Source organism: Hetaerina americana, unplaced genomic scaffold (genome assembly GCF_022747635.1).
Source record: "Hetaerina americana unplaced genomic scaffold, ioHetAmer1.1.p SCAF_10, whole genome shotgun sequence".
NCBI classification, from domain to species: domain Eukaryota; kingdom Metazoa; phylum Arthropoda; class Insecta; order Odonata; family Calopterygidae; genus Hetaerina; species Hetaerina americana.
The window spans coordinates 39,799,147-39,817,060 of NW_027286070.1; the positions used below are offsets into that span (position 1 = coordinate 39,799,147).

Below are 17,914 nucleotides of genomic sequence, written 5' to 3' on the forward strand. Positions count from 1 at the left end.
ACTTTTCTGGCTACCCTCATACTGCCTTATTTGTAACACTTATCATTGATATTAACAACCAATGAAGGGCTTCAAAAGTAGTCTTTCACAAACCATTTAGTTCCACCCTAGCTCATCCATTAAGATAATGCTTTGTGTGCTCCTGCCCTCAAATAGTACAGAACTAAATTTATGTTCCGGTCAAATTCCACATTCAATTTCATGCTAATATATAGCTTTGTGCATTATATTCACAACTAATAATAAGAACAAATCTCAACTGTCTCCAGGATTTAAAATTCCCAAGAAAAGTACTTGTAAAATGAATCATCTCTAGCCTAATTCTGTAAAATGAATCATCTCTAGCCTTATTCTGTAAAATAATCAAAGTAGCATTAACTAACTTGTTTTGTTACAAATTTGCATATAATGAAAATGGACTGATCAAGTTTGCACAATGATTTAAAAGGCAGAAAAAAAAGTTCACTTACAATGAATGATGACTTTGGTGCTTCTTAAGAGCCAACAATCAATTACGTAAAACCATTAAATGCCACTTAAAACAATTTAAAACAAAATGTTCATAAGAACAGACCACAGCATGACCACTTAAGTAGAGAAAATTTTACATCAGGCCATGAAAATCACTAAGGATTCATCTGCATCAACTAATTTACCAATGTATGGAGCTCAGCACCTACGCAATCATTGATATATATATATATATATATATAGGTATAACTTTGTACTCTTCATTTACATATACTTGATTGTAACAACAGTTTCTTTATCATAGGTATTCCACCAATGTTAAGATAGGATTTAGAAAACGGCCCAAAATTAAAATTACAATAATATCATAACCAGGTTGTAGCAATTTAATCTGTTAGAGAAATTAATATTATATTATTTTTACAAATATTTAATTATGTCACCTGCTTATGGTGATCTCATTTAATTGACTGCTAATAAAGAACATTAAAACGGTCTTGACCACTGGAATGAGTTTTATTGTTAAAAGAAGATTCCATACAACTTAACATTCTGAAATGCTATGCACATATTACAGTGACTCAATGATGTTTCCATTTGAATGGATAATAATGTCTTACAGAAAAATGGATCCACTGTAATTTTGGATGGTTAAACCCATTCACACAACACATATCAAGCTCTTCTGAAAACCACAACCTAATATGGGGCCTGTGTATACTACAGATGGGTAGGAGTGGCTTTGGACTGTACAAAACTAATCACAATTTAATGTCTTGAGGGTGAATGTTGCTTAAGAAGCTTCCTTGGCCAATTTCTCAGCCTTCTCAGCCACTTCCTCAATTGGGCCAACCATGTAGAAGGCCACCTCTGGGAGATGATCTAGTTCTCCACCCAAGATTTTCTTGAATCCCTGGGTTGCAAAAAAATATAATCAGAAAAATGTACACTTGACAAGTAAAAAATAAGCATCGACCTCTCTTCCACACTAAATTTTACTAAATATGATAAAATTGATTTTGTACATTAACAGGCACCATAAGTAAATACAGTACATTTAACAACCTTACCTTAATTGTGTCCTCAAGAGGTACAAGTTTTCCAGCATGTCCAGTGAAAACTTCAGCAACCTGGAAGGGTTGTGAAAGGAACCTCTGGATCTTTCGGGCACGTGCTACAGTTAGCTTATCTTCTTCAGACAATTCATCCATACCCAAGATGGCAATGATATCCTGGAGTGATTTGTAGTCCTGAAATCCAATCAGATTAGAAAAAATTGATGAAAATGAACAAAAAAACTATAAAGCTTAAAAGCACTACAACCAAAACCTGTAGTTTATCTATATGTCTAGAATATGTTCAATACTGCAGTTACACACACTGTATCTAGAAGTTTAATGTGATATCAATCACATCAAATTTATAAGCAATTTCTAATTATATAATTTCTAGATAATGACTGAATTGTGGCTGGTAACAATTATAACAACAGCGCAGGCTGTCATTGACTGGTTAAAGATGGACCAAAACACAAGTAGATGCCAGTAAAATAATTTCATTCAAATACTTTCTTACTATGCAATCCACAGAAATGGCAACTCGCTAGGAAATTAATTTCAATGATTATGCAGGTTTCCGAGAGATTTATTTGCTATCTATATGGTTATGGAGTATTAATTTATTTATATTAAATTCAAAAAGCCATCCACAAAAATCTATAGACAATTTTTCTTCCTACTTGTAACTATTATCTTTGAAGGCCTTACATCTACTCAGGGTTTGGCACTAGATACATTTTACTGAAGCTTTCACTAGCAATGTTCAGCATATTTTTATCTATGACCTAAGAACCAAGAACTCAAATCTACTTCACACATATTAGGAATGAAATTTTTCTGAAGTACATGGATAAAATGTTAACTACACTGAATTAATCATCAGTTATCAACAATCTAAATGGATTTACAGAATGAGATAAGTTCAATGAATTAAATTACCCATACTTCAAATGAGCTGTTCTCTATTAAATTTAAAACTTGCCTGAAGAATCTTTTGAACACCTCGTGCAACATTATAATGCTCTGCTCCAATGATGTTGGGGTCCATAATACGAGAGGTGGAGTCAAGGGGATCCACGGCAGGGTAGATTCCAAGCTCAGCAATGGCACGAGATAACACAGTGGTGGCATCTAAATGCGCAAATGTGGTGGCAGGAGCAGGGTCAGTCAAGTCATCAGCAGGTACATAGATGGCCTGTAGTAAGATGTAATATAATTAGCAAAAAATCAAATTTATTCATTCAAAATAATTAGGTTTTAATTATGGCAAAAGCACAAAATCCAGCAAAAAACCTGCACTAAAATGAGTTTTTTCCAACACAGCAATTATCTCTTGACAAGTCATATATCAAACGCGAACAACTTTCTGAATTGGGCAGCCTTGAAATTGACTAACAGTAATGACAACTAGAAAAAGGAATATTTATGCAGATTTGGCATCTCAAATGCATTTATCCCCAAGTAGCTGACTCAGTACCACCCAACTTTTAGTAACAGTTGTGGAATTTTCTAACTTTTTAGTCCATTACTAAAAACCAAGCATCAGAGCTCTACGAACTTCTTCCCACTGCAAATTTGTCGAGGTTAATATTTCAAATTACAAAATCACTGAACAAAAAATAAAAGTGGAAAATTGCAGCACACTACAATATACCGAGGCTGAAGATCAACAGCATTAGTATCTTGAGATAAGCATAATATGGTATTAAAGAAGGCCATAATTGATTCCACCAAGTCATCCTCTGCTGTATACTTAAATAAAGAATTATACGAATCAGTAAACATCTCATTTTGTGGATTCCTGGGTCCCCAGATTCCAGGCTTAAAGTCTGTTGTTCTCAATACTTTTCCTTAGAATTTTATTTCAAAGGACCATGAATATTGCTTTGGTACTAAGTGCCATTGCTTGGTATAATTGAATACATACATTTTTATAGCATATCATTTTTCCTTTGGTGAAAAAAAATCAAGTTTGAGATAGGTGTACACAGTGCATAAGTTATGATGGACAATGGAGTTCATTAAGTACAGTAGTCAAAGCAATGCAAAGGTCACGAAGTTAATAGAACAATGCATATAGGCATGAAATGTAGGGGAATATTTAATTGCACAAGAAATTCAAACTGATTCATAATTTGTGAAATAGAATATCTGTTAAAATGAATCAAAAGGTTCTCCAAGAAGTATATCATTAAGACTTAATCAGAAAAATGGCAGAATGATAATGAATAAATAAAGAAAATAATGAGAATTTGTTTGAAGAGGAGTGCCCAAGTAACAGTTAGCCTCCGTAAATATGTAAAATAAATTGGCAACAAGTTCTAAATATTGAAACCGAATTTACATTCAACATTGAGAGATATAGGGTTTGTTCAATAAATGCACAAACTGGTGCAATCTGCCAGCCATGACGCGGACTATAGCCCTGCCGCTAGACCCAATAAGCCATTTGGCAGATCATCAAGCTGTACATATGGTTTTTAGGCAGATTATCAAGCCGTTCATGGTTTAAGCAGTTTGGAGAAAACATTGTTTTCAAGTGGATTATGTGTTTTATTGATGGCTGACAAGACGGATGATGCAAGGCCAGGACGACCTTCAACCACCTGTGTTGATGACCACATTGATAGTGTGAAATCCTTCGTCCTTACCAATCGTAAAAAACTGCCCAAACGATTGCTGATGAACTGAATTTAGGAAAATCAACAGTGAACAGTATTTTATGCCAACATGAAGGATGGTTCCTTCACCATGACAATGCACCTGCACATTCAGCTTTGATTGGTTGCCAGTTTCTGGGAAAAAATTGAATCACCATCCATGATCATCCTTAATCGCCAGATGTCACCCCCTGCGACTTTTTCCCATTCCCAAAATGAAAAAAATGCAATGAGGGGACATCACAGGGAAGATGTGGACGCAATAAATCAAGAAACGACGAGAAAACTAAAGAGCCTAACTGCCAAAGACTTCCAAGGGAGCTTTAACACAACGGAAAAGATGGATTAAGTGCATAGCAACAAATGAGGAGTACAAAATGAGTGAAATGAGGGGACAAAATCTATCTGGACTCAAATTTGCAAAATAAAGTTTTTATGGAATCAGTTTGCGTATTTAATAGACAGTAGTATAACATCAGCACAAGCATGAAAATCCTATAACTAAGTTCAGTTCAAAAATATCACCCTCTCCAATTGCAATTTCTAGCAGTACATGAATATCATATCATTTTTTATTCATTTGACCATTCCAATCACAATGTTATAAATAATTTCAATTGAGTTGGAATATAATTACGGGCATCAGAGAAGCTGGACTTTTTGGTAGGACTTTTTTCAGCAGAGATCAGTAGCTGAATACGGTGCTTAACACCAACTTTATTAATAACATGTTCAGACAAAACATTCCATACATTGGTAACAATCAAGAATTCAAATATTCTGATGGCTGACCACTTTAATAAAAAAAGCATGTAACGAAAATTAATTAAAAGAAATAACCCTATTATTCATGTTCAAGAGAAGAAATTGGATTATTCTAAAATGTTTTTCCCATTCATGTTCACCAATTCTGGAAGCAGTACTTGTGAAAATGAGGTCCCTAAGCAGTTAAAAATGCACAGAATTCATGATTTTCACAGCTGAGTAGCCATCTTTGATGTGTTGCCGCATAAGGAAACCTACCTGCACAGATGTGATTGATCCCTTCTTGGTGGTGGTAATACGCTCCTGCATGGTACCCATGTCAGTGGCCAATGTTGGCTGGTAACCCACAGCTGAGGGGATACGACCCAAAAGGGCAGACACCTGTCAAATTTAGAAATAAGTATTATAAAATAAGTTAGATGCCCCCATGTTATACCTCAATTTCCATTGACACATTTGGGCAATTTGTATCCAAAATCTGATGTGCAGATTCACAATAAAATATTATTAAGCTTCTTAATAGTAATATACAATATTAAAACAGAAAAAATATTGCTTGAAACAGATTTTAGAGGTAATACATGATATTCATAAACTAAAACGAAAAAAATCATGCATTAGTAAATATTATGTAACATTTAGTGGCAAATAATGACATGAAATTCTAAATATGGGCTATGCAAATCATAGATAATCCATGTTGCAGTGCCAACTACTTACATCTAAAATGATAAAATAAGGATCTTAAGTCTAATCAGGCTTTCTAATTTTTCATTTCCAACAAAAACATCAAATATTGCTGAATTCCTTAAAATATTTTCTACCTTTTCAAAACTATATTTAAGTTTTTATACAACTAATTGAATATTTGTTCTCATTAATAGAACACATTGAATATTTCCAGTGTTCCTTATTTTCGTAGGACTAGTTTCAACGCTTAGGCATCATCACCAGGGACAAATTAATCAAGTTGTGGTCCATTCATATATAATGACCATGAGCTTCCACAAAGTTGAGCCTGAAACAATTGAATCCACTTGTTCCCATATCTTTCGGTGATGTGGGAAACTTTGAATTTATCATGAATGAAAAATTCAAAGCCTTTCAAGAGTAGGACGACTCCAGTCACCTTTGTGAAGTCTCCACTTTGAGAGCTACATTTGACAGCACGTGAAATGCCTGATAGACATATGATTCTCACCTCTGAACCAGCCTGGGTGAACCTAAAAATGTTGTCAATGAAAAGCAGCACATCTTGTCCTTCTTGGTCTCGGAAATATTCTGCGACAGTAAGGCCAGTCAAAGCCACTCGGGCACGGGCACCGGGGGGCTCATTCATTTGCCCATACACCAACGCCACCTGGGAGATGATAGACCCCATTTTCATTGTGAATTTTTAACCAAGCAGTACCAAAACAAGGCACAAAGCTGGGCTAATGAATTAAAATGGATTAGCAGCTCATACACAATTTGGTAAATGTTTCAATAATAAAAAAATTAATTTTTCATAAGAAACCAGGCCTTAAGAAAATAAAAACTGCACTATTTTGTAAAGGTATATGCAGGATGACTTCCTTTAAATTTTCTTATTTAAGATCTTAAATGAATATTGGCACAACTACAACATTTACAAAATTCAAGTTTTGCAATTTATTACTAAATGAATGAAGAAAACAACGGAAGGGACAAAAAATGTCCAAAATTATCCAATTACGTAACAGATTCCATGCATTATAGTCTCTCCAGACCATGTCTTTTTGCACTTGCATCAAGTGACTCACCAAATGTCAAGCCTGTTTTGAGAAGTTGAAGGAAATTTTGGTGGCACTGTAAAATCCCAAAAAAAGTTAATCGCATTGATTTCCGGATTTTCCAATAATTTCCCTTATGTATTCTGCCAACTTACAGGCTATATAAATAGCCAGGCCAAACAAGAAACTACATGTTTTAACTTAATAGCATATATCCCAAGGACAATCCCATTTTGAGGTACATCCAACTGTATAAGCAATGAAATCCATCCCATCTGCTAATAAGTCCTTTCAAGAGCCATGATTAGGTTTGCTACCAGATTTGATTGAAATGGATAATTTAACATAAGAAAAAGGAATAAAAGGACCAAAACAAAAGTTCAATGGAAAATTTTCATTACATCATCTCAGGAAAAAGTTACCTTAGATGTCTTATCCTTCAATGAAATGACACCGGACTCAATCATTTCATGGTACAGATCATTACCCTCTCGGGTCCTCTCACCGACACCAGCAAATACTGAGTAACCACCATGAGCCTTGGCTACATTGTTGATCAGCTCCATAATAAGTACAGTTTTTCCTACACCAGCTCCACCAAAAAGACCTGAAAGAATATTGAATGTCAGCATTTTAGCTAAGGGAATTATGTACGAAAACTTAGGATACAGCAGTTAATGTCAAATATGGACTGAATAGTGTGAGGTTGAGGACAAATTAGGCAATTTCCAGAATACTTTGGGATTAGAAATGCACAGAATTTATTCCTACTTTACCCGTTTGCCTTTGACTTTTTAGAAACATCTATTTCATTAAAATCATCCCAGCAAATTTAAATAAAAGTACATCTAGTATATCACTAAGTCCCCAAAAATTATATTTGTAATCACCAAAAGGTAACTTAATCAATGGTAATCAGTACTGGGTTATTCTATTTTTTGATCCATTTTTTCCATACACTAAGAAAGTTCGCTGCCCAAGACAAATGCTATCCCCACAGACATTGGCGATCACCTCATTTAATCTATGATGAACCAAATACAACTGAAAGATAATTTTAGAACTCCATAATTGGCCTACAGCAAGTTTATTGGATTAAATAAAACTGATTTCTAGACGACCATAAAATTACAGTTAATAAGCAGAGGGCTGCTGTATGGGCAATTTTCTGGTTTAAAAATTAATTATATTCACAACAAAGACAATTTTTTTAAAATTATAAAACCGAAGTATTAAGGTTTCGCTGTTAAGGTTACATACATTGATAAGCAGTTATAATTTTTTGACATATTTTGAAATGTGTTGTTACAAATTTCTAAAATATTCTTGCCAAAAACCCTAATTGTTATGTAAATCCATGTTCTTCAAGATAAGGGCAGGGAAAGAATTGGCCACCTTAGGTGAACAGATGAATCAAGTCTACAAAACCTGAACTTTTAATGAACATACGAATTATACTAGCCAAAACAATTGGCCACTCAAAAATTTAATAAAACAAGGAAAATTTAAGCATTTGAGATCAATTTTCAATGATAATCCAAGAATATTTCAAGATAAAAATTTGTTGGCAGAGTTGAGTGATGCTGCTACCCTATGATCACTTGATAACGTGCCCACACTGCATAACTGAACATCATCCAGATTATGCAGGGATTCAGATTAACGAGGTCCACAGCATCCTAAAGATAAAGGGTGTACGATGAATAAAAACCACTGCCATACATTCATAAAATGCCTCCTCCTACCATTGTTTATACATAAACATCTGGGAAATTTTACTCATGAGACAAGTACCCAGAGCAAGGGGTTGCTCAAGGAATAGAAGGGATTTGATTATGAGTGGAGAATTCAAGAAGTGTGTATCATATATCATTCAGGAAAAAGTCTTACGAACACTAAAATAAATCCGTCAAAGAAACTCACCAATCTTTCCACCCTTGGCATAGGGAGCTAAAAGATCCACCACCTTAATTCCTGTGACTAAAATTTCTTGCTCCACACTCATCTCCACGAATTCTGGAGCATCAGCATGGATTGCAGCAAACTTGTCGGTAGTGATTGGGCCCCTTTCATCAATTGGCTCACCTGTAGCATTCGAATAAAAGAAAACCATAGAATTTAACATTTTTCAATTAATAGGAGGAAACAACATACAATGGCATTGAAATATTTACCAATAACATTGATAATTCTTCCTAGAGTTTCAGCACCAACTGGAATCCTAATGGGAAATCCAGAGTCCAACACTTCTTGGCCACGGACCAAACCCTCAGTACCATCCATGGCAATTGTTCTTACAGTGCTCTCCCCTGTAATGGAGCATGATCAAATTAATAAATACATTTTAAATGAGTGCAGTATGCATGTGAAGAACAGCAGAAATACGCATGTGCATACCCAAGTGCTGGGCAACTTCCAACACCAGACGGGGTTTGCGGTCCCTAACTTCAAGGGCATTTAGGATAGGAGGAAGTTGGTCCTCAAACTGCACATCTACAACAGCACCAATCACAGCAACTACCTTACCCTTGGCTGCACCAGCTTTTGTCTGTGCCTGAGTGGCATATGATGTCCTGTCTGTGAGTAAAAAGAAAATTCCTCTTAGTATCTATGAATAGAATGTTGCATTTGCAGTATTTCTGTAAGGAATTTCTGTTCTGCAAGAAATTCAGAGCTTATGCTACTAAAAATGGCAATGATATCTGGCTGCTATTCCATAGAACTGCAGGCTGCCAAACTATGACAACACAGGCTACTCAAGCCAATATTAGTAGGCCTACATTAGACAATGTATGAGTAATTAGAATGTGATGATTTTAAAAATCTTGGTTTGGAAAAATTTTATACTGTTCAACATTGTCAGAGATTTCCACAAAATTCAGGGCGGCAATACTTTTAAAACCCAGTAGAACACTAGAATGCATTCTAGGGATCAGTGCAACAATGCACAAAGGAGAAATATCTTTTCATACTCTGCCTTACTTAAATATCGACAAAATTTTTATTCATAGTGAAAATCATCAATTCTCAGCAGCTTTCGCATTTGATGTCTTCAAACGGAAATAATAAGGATTAAGGTTGGAAGAAAACCACACACTGAATTCATGACACCATTAACCTATTGGCCATTGAAGTTGTTAAAATAAATTCCAGTCTCTGGGTAGGAAAATTTGATATGGCTAGAAACATGCACGGTAACCACTGCTCTTCTGATTAACAGAAAACCATAAGGTGTACTTTAACGGCAAATAGCAATGACAGGCACACGGCTCATTACTATATGATATATTTCCACCATGAGAATTACATGTAGGTGCATATGCTTTCGTGTATTTCATTCAAGAAACCAGCAGCCTATTATTTTCACTTTTAAGGCAGGACTGACCAGTATAAATATTCTTCAATTCTTAACTTTCGTATTGCTGAATGAGTTTTATAACAATGAATTTTCCGGGAGATTACAGCCGAGTAGAAATGGTTAGGTCAAAAGGTTAACCCGCTTTTGAATTGTTAACACAACTTTACACCAAAAGTTATCAAAACTATATATTTTCCACCCTCAAGTAAACCAACTACTGTGCTAACTTATCCATCCACTGTTACACAAATGTTTTAATTACACTGAAGTCTCCCTTAGTATAAAAATGGTGAGAAAGCGGAACTTACGGTACACAATTGGCAACACACTGGACGAAGATATATCATTACGGAAACTTAACATTGAAGGGTTAAATCTGAACGTTTACAGTGAATTATACACCTGCCGGATTTCACAACTACCGATTCTAATTTTAAATGTTTTTTTCCATGTGTGTGAGCTTAACAGAACGGGCGAAACAAAAGAATACCCCAGAAGGTCATAAGACTTACTACAAGGCCTTAAGAAAAGCCAAAATATGCGATAATGATTAAGGCACAATTACTCAGAAGGAAACCTTCGTCCCTGATTTGCATTGATATCCTGGCATGGGGTGAGCCCCAGGGCCCCACCCTTGGCAATGAAACCACGCACTGCGGCAAGTAATTAAAAAAATGTTGGCCTGTCCTTTCTTTCTGTAAACATTGATTTATGAAACCAATCGATTTTGCATTTAAGTATGGTATGGTAGCTGAAAATGTGGATCTACCAATCACTAAACCTAGACACGGATTGGTGTAATAATGAGTGAATTACAGTTTCTTAGGTACACCCCAACCAAGACGATTTTGCAAGTAATTATAGCAAGTGAATTTCATGATTGGCACGGTGGGAGAAGTTTTCCAAGGAAACACATACCGCTCAATTAGACCCTTTGCATATTCAAATAAGTTATTCAACTGGTTTATTGGCCAGGAATGGGACTGTACAAAAATTAAATAGAACTTGCCGGTATTACGACCAATAATTTAGACCTGTGCAGAGAAGCAAATGCAAGTACACATGCTATATACGTACTACTACTAACAAGAAAGTTTCACTGCTCATACCACAACCCACCGAAGCAATTGGGCCATCCTAACCTAATACTTAATTTATCTTTGGAAAATCAAAAATATTTAAGATTTTAAGGACTGGGCATTTCGATATTTCACATTGGAACGGGTATAATGAACTTCGCACTTTTGACCTCTGCGACACCATCAAGGATTAACACCTGCATCAAAACTATTTAAATCAAAATTTAGGGTAACAATGGAATATCTTACGGAGGGATTTACTTTAACTGTTTCAAAAATATTGGGGTTTCTCCAAGGAGTTTTTAGTAGGCCAATCCATTAACAAAATGGCCGCCGGTAATATTAATTTAGCAAAACAAACGAATAGATTTTGAATCGGAAAGGCTTCAAATATTCGAAGAAAAGCCAATGTATTATAAAATCGAGCCCCTACAGAGAGAGAGAATATTTAACCACTATATGTGGTGATCAAGAACCAGCCGGTCTCCATGATACAACATACAAAATTTCACAATTGTGCAAATAAAATGTGTACTTACTGTTGCCAAAGAATATTGATGTTGCCTTGGCCGTTTCATTTTGAAGATTCTGGGGCTTTAGGGTGGGTTTAACCCCCCTAAGAACCCCAGCAGTAGCCCGTGTTACCGCACTCAACATGGTGTCTGACGAAAAGGGACGAACAGACAGATCACGTGACGTACCTTCCCAGGTTCCCCTGGCGCATTTCCCGGATGTTACTGCGTAAACAAATAGCCATGCGCAAACTTATTGGCTTTTTGGGAGCGAAATTTAAACTTTTGTACCTACGCCACTTCTCCGTCAATTAAGTATCCTATACCATGCTGATGGTTATCCTGCCAGCACTAAATAATGCAATTAACCATAATAAATAGGAGATGTGAGACATATCATAAAATAAATATCTCAGAACTGTCACGGAGGTATTTTTCAAAAAGTCAATAACTTTATGAACCACGGCACATGCTATGTTCTTTGCTGACTAAGGGGTTAGATCAGTGACATCCTGGTATCAGCTTTCATTCATATGTCAGGTTATCATTTGCTCTGCTATTGCATTCACATGTACACTTTACTTTTAATATCTCTCTTATTTTTTCTCATAATTATTTTGTTTGCCTTCTCAACCCATTAAGATGTCCCCGAAAACTCTTGGTGTGCGAATCACTATAACCAATTCTTACTTCAGTTTCTAATTATAGCAATGGGACAATATGGTTATTTTACTGTTAGTCGAATCAATAGATGTGGATATAGTTGAGATAGTCCAAATCTATGTCAGATTCTTTGGATTTTTCAAGTAACTTCCAGGGTACTTCTGAAATATCTTAAGGTAGACTATTTCTGGTACATTTTTCTGAGGTACACCCTGGAACTAGAGAGGAGTGACCATGATATAAACCAAAGAAATGGGTGAAAGGGTCAACAATACATACTATATAGTGGAAGAATAATTCTAATCACATTAGAGACAAATCACAGAGATACAATTGCGATGATATAATAATATTCTTCCTCATCATGTTTTAGATAAAATGCCTCTATTTCAATGGCCAATTCATTGTGATCTAATACCTTAACAGTTTCCTCACTGAGACGAAAGGTATTCCACATGTTGTCTGGATGATATGTTGACTAAATTTTATCAGACTCTTGGCCTTTGATCTAGTTAGTATGTGATACTACCAGAGGTAGGCATCATTCCTCTCAATTGTGAAGTTGGAGGGGCCCATGGTGAGCATTTCTCATCTTACACGATAAAATTTATGGATGCTATAGTTGTTATTTAAAACTTTAGGGCGTATACATGCTTGCATGTGTATATAGTGTTATTTACTCAATGGAGATCTGAGAGCAAGTAATCATAAGAATAATGTCCCCCGCCACATGCCCTTGTGGTGGCTGGTGGGGTATATTGTAGATGTAGATACTTAATCAAGGCTTTTGCATTAACAGGACACTCATTGTCAGATGTTCCCTTCATTGTGTACCACAAATCTTTGGACAAAAATAAATTGATTGATTCATTAACCCATGCACAGAGACGTTGCAGAACACTATCCTCTAGAGAACACTCAAGCCCGTCATTTGCAAGAATGGTTGACATTAATTTGAACTTTTTTGCATTCATGTAAGTGAAGGTACTTAGCTTGCAGTTTGACCCTGAAAACTACAAAGGAAGTTTATTTAGAGTCTATTATGGATAGCAAATTCCATTTCAACTGTGAATAGTATTTTTACATCAATGTTTGTGAATTCTCTTTGGTAGAAATAACACTAAGAAAAAAAATCTTGCAGAATAAATAAGTATCTTAAGTAATTGAAATTTATTTCAGATACATATTTACTCTGCAAGATTTATTGAACTGAAAATTGTATTTCAGCTACGCATATGTTCAAGAAATTCAGTAATCTTAGTGAGTTATTATTTGTTTGAATTCCAGTTTGCACATGAAAATTATTATTCAGATTATATAAATAACTCAACAATTAAGGTTTGATTTTTATCATGCTGAAAGATAAAGGTAGCCCCTTTTATTAATTGTATGAGTTCATCATTGCTCCTTTAAACAATGGATCCAAAGAAAATGGGTGAGCTACATCACAAATCAGAAGGGAGTTTTGGCTTATCAACTTTGAACACAAAGCCATTGAAAGTTTTTCACATACTGAATGGTGCATGCGCAATGCAATGTAATATTAATTAGGTACTTGATCAACAACAGATGTACCAATTTAACAAAAAAAAACAGAACTCAAATCGGAACGATGGGAGCGCCACACGGTGGTTATTCCGGGAACTTTTTGATCAAGGTAGTATATCAAGGAGATTTCTCTGCTTACATGATGCAAATATTGGGGGCAGTTCTAACAGCATGCCTTTCATGGGGAGCACATATCAGGGCAATATGCGGATCCGTCTTAAAGAAACTCTGCTTCATTAAATGGGTGGTAGGGAAATATAATGAAAAAAGTTAATGAGAGGTGTTATTTTGCCCTAGTTAGATCTCATTTGGAATATGTCGCAAGGATATGGGATCCTTGTGAGAAAACTTGACAAAAAGAATTAAGTTAAGTCCACAGAAAATCCACCAGATTGGTTAAAAATTGTTGTGGTAAGAACTCAAGTGTGACAGGTCTTTTAGGGGATTTAGGCTGAGAGCCACTTGAAATACAAAGAGAACAAGTGAGACTTAGACTTCTAGAAAGGTTCAGAACAAATGAGTTTAACGCTAACACTAAAGGAATTACAATGGCCCCACACTATTTAGGTAGATCAGACCACAAAGATAAAATAAGGGAGATAGATTCCAGTACAGATAGATGCAAATACTAATTCTTTCCCAGAACAATCAGAAATCATAATTGTAAGAAACCGTAGGCATTTAGAAATATTAAAAACATTGAATTTACAAGTCGGAACAATATTAAACATTGCAAAGATATCAGGTATTTAAATAAAGAATACATTGTACCTTTCCACTGTCCTTTATTCATGTACAACTAGTTTCAAAGAGTTTAATTAACATGAATTTCCACAAAGTTGAGCCGGGAACAATTGAATATTAGGTATATAGGTAGGAGCATGTGTATGTTAGTTGGTAATTTGAGTGTTTGCATGTGTGTGAGGTGTAAGGGTTCTTGCATGAATGTATACCATGTTTTGTTTGCGGGTGGTAAAAATTTGTGGTTTTTGCATGTGGTTTTTTTCTTTCTTAATTACGGGTGGTGTCTTAACATGCCCTTGCGGTACCTTGCAGAGTATTGAGTAGATATAGATTACACGTACCTGTATATCCAAAAACTTTAATAAATTATGCCTCAGTTTTGACTCTGAAGTATCTGTTTACCCAAGTTAGAGTAACTCTGTGGAAAAGGATGACGATACAAACAAATATTATAAGCCCTTAGTATCTTTTTAATCAGGTTTAAATTTTATTGGTATTATTTGATAGTCTACCATTTAAGGTAGGTTTTAGATTGGCACAGATTGAACAAATTGTTACTTCCCCACCTCAACTAACAAGGCAAAACCTGAAACTATACACTATTATAAACTGTTCAATTCTGCATACATTCTTTCTCACTTCATTCCATCCTACATGTCTATCCCTTTCCTACCCCTACTTCACTTACCAAACACCTTCCACTCAATCAATTTTCAACATTATGTGGAAAATCAAAATGCTCTGCATTTATCTTTCCTACTTTGCACTTATCCAAACAATGCTTTCTCCTCTCCTACCATACCTAGTACTTCTTCCTTTGTGTCCTTATCTGTACATTTTATCCTTTACATCCTTCTCCAGAAAAACAACTCAAAACTTCTCAAAATTTCAATTCAAGTAAAATCATAAGCACAAATGTTTCATAAAAATTCACATTTTATTATTTATTCAAAATTCAATGGCAATTGACAGTTACAATGTTATTGACAAATTTTCAGAGAATTTCTCCTTCTTAAGGCATAAACAAAATCACAGTTGTGATTTTAATGCAGTGTTTCATGTTCTATGGCCCACCAATGTGGGTTGGAGCAACATAATTCGGATCATCAACCACACATTCCGTGTCCAACTTCCCTGGAATGACATCGTTTGTCAGAGTCTTAAACATATCTAGCGGACAGAAATGGTCACAGCCTTTCAGAGTCAGAGGAAAAGGCTCATGTTCAGTGGAATTCCTCAGGAATACCTGTTAAAACATAATAATGGTTGACATCATTCCATTTAAATAAAAAAACAAACATTCAGGATTCAAAACTAGGAAGGTTACAGGTCAAATGTGTACATCAGTTAAAGATAACTGCACAGAAAGAACCATCTTCTCAAATTATTACTATTAATTAAAAAAATCAAATACTAATTAAAGAATACTCTATTAGTTGCAAACATAAGGAAGTATACTAAAAAATATCTTATCACTTTGCATCTTGAGCATAAATATGTGGATGAGAAAGTTATGAAATCCCGGTCAAGGCAAATAATTTTTACACTCTGAAATTGTTACATTGTGATGCACATTTAGCCCACAATTTCTTGGAATTTGGTATTCTAAAATAAAACTTTTCATGCCAATATAGTCTTCACAAGCTACAAAACAACATGCAACATAAATATCAATTCAATATATGTATTTGAGAGAAAGAATGTGAATGTCTACTGCTTCAAGAAAATTATCCAACATATTTCTTCAATGCTTATCAGAATTCATCTATCTCCTTTAAATATCTTATTTGTAACCATACCTTGAATCCATAACTATCTGGCTGTGGTCCTTTGTGCAACTCAATCATGGTCATGATGTTGTACACAGGAACTTGTTCATCAAACACTCCTAATGCCATGAGAACATTTGCCACAGTAGAGTCATGTCCTGCATAGAGGTACATCTTTTTTCCAGATCCTTTCGCGATTCTACTCTCCGAGTCACTTAAAATTTTCTTAAGTAGGGGTCCTGGAACATTGTTTTCAAGCAATAAACTTATATTATTAAAATTAGATTTTGGAAGATTTATTTTATTTATTATCATTAATAAATGGTGTAACATCTTATCAGTCTAGATGTGACCATATCCACTTTCCTAATGACATAGAGTCAATTGTAATACATATGATGTGATAATATGCAAAACATTCATAACTTGGTTGACCTAATTAATGTTTTACCACAAGTACAATAATCAGTTTATATTAACTTAATACTACTATAATCTCACTATGCAATCGATTTTTAACCTCATAAATATATTAGTTTTCTTTAAAGGGGGAATATTTCAACATTTTACATCATAGGCCAATTCAGTACCCTTGCTCCTCACCATTTTACTATCATTAACTATTGAAAACCCATCCAAAAAATCATATTCCCCTTAGGTCAAAACTTGAGGTCCTTTAGCAATTATTGTTCACACCAATATAAACAGTAATTTCATTATTACTAGTAATGACACTGTAATACCTAATAATATAATATTATTACAGATAATCCACTGGTTAAAGTAGGCTGTGGATGGATACAAGGTACCAAATTACCAAACAGTACAATGATAATTTCCTTGTTTCTGCTAGCAATAAACAAAACACCCAACACTACATTTTAATCTTAAGGTTTCCATGATGACTGTTTGCTGGATGATTCATGCTGCTTCTGGGAATTTTCATCCTACATGACAGAATTTCCCTGAAGCAACATGGATCATCCATCCAAAACTACAATTAGCCCCTCCTCAGTCCCGCATACTTATTTCCCCCCTTCATTGCGCTCAACAACCCTATCCTATTCCTTTACCTTCCCTGCTAGCCTGATGTTCTCCCCTATATCACAGCCTTCAACATTCCATCACCAATCAAAATGGTCTGCATTCATTTTTCCTGCCTCCTTTTTATTTCTTCCAACAATTCTCTCCCCTCCCCCACCATACCTAGCACCTATTCATTTATTTTCCTTTCAGTCCACTTCACCTTTCATCATTCTCCAGACCCGCATTTCAAAAGCCTCCTATCTATGCCTATCATCCTGCTTCAATGACCATGTTTCTGTGTCATACAGAACCATGCTCCATATCAAAATTATAACAAGCCTTTTTTAGCATCTTCACACAACATCCCTGCTATTGATTTCCTCCTCCATGTAAAAGCTCAATAGTCTAACACAATTCTTCTCCTAATGTCCCGACTACTTTAACCATTTTGGTCCACAACACTTCTGAGATACATAAAGTGTTACACCTGCTCTACTTTTGCCTTCCCAT

The 17,914-nt window shown here is 35.2% G+C and overlaps 2 protein-coding genes across 2 annotated transcripts in view; both read right to left on the bottom strand.

The window, feature by feature from the left end:
• Nucleotides 1-968: 968 nt before the first annotated feature.
• On the bottom strand, nt 969-11,827 carry ATPsynbeta (ATP synthase, beta subunit). Its single transcript, XM_071598542.1, has 10 exons — nt 11,682-11,827; nt 9,103-9,282; nt 8,880-9,014; nt 8,629-8,790; nt 7,128-7,312; nt 6,156-6,314; nt 5,213-5,335; nt 2,512-2,724; nt 1,542-1,721; nt 969-1,384 (listed from the first exon to the last, which is right to left on the bottom strand). Exons 1-10 carry the CDS (start codon nt 11,797-11,799, stop codon nt 1,265-1,267), a joined length of 1,575 nt encoding a protein of 524 aa, XP_071454643.1. The 5' UTR covers nt 11,800-11,827; the 3' UTR covers nt 969-1,264.
• A 3,700-nt stretch (nt 11,828-15,527) lies between these two features.
• LOC139698652 (prostatic acid phosphatase-like) overlaps nt 15,528-17,914 on the bottom strand; it is a 43,332-nt gene continuing 40,945 nt past the window's right edge. The window contains exons 6-7 of the mRNA XM_071597514.1: nt 16,409-16,617; nt 15,528-15,855 (exon numbers count right to left, since the gene is read on the bottom strand). Coding sequence (XP_071453615.1) covers nt 15,673-15,855; nt 16,409-16,617 — 392 coding nt within the window. The 3' untranslated portion in view covers nt 15,528-15,672. The remainder of the gene's footprint in view (nt 15,856-16,408; nt 16,618-17,914) is intronic.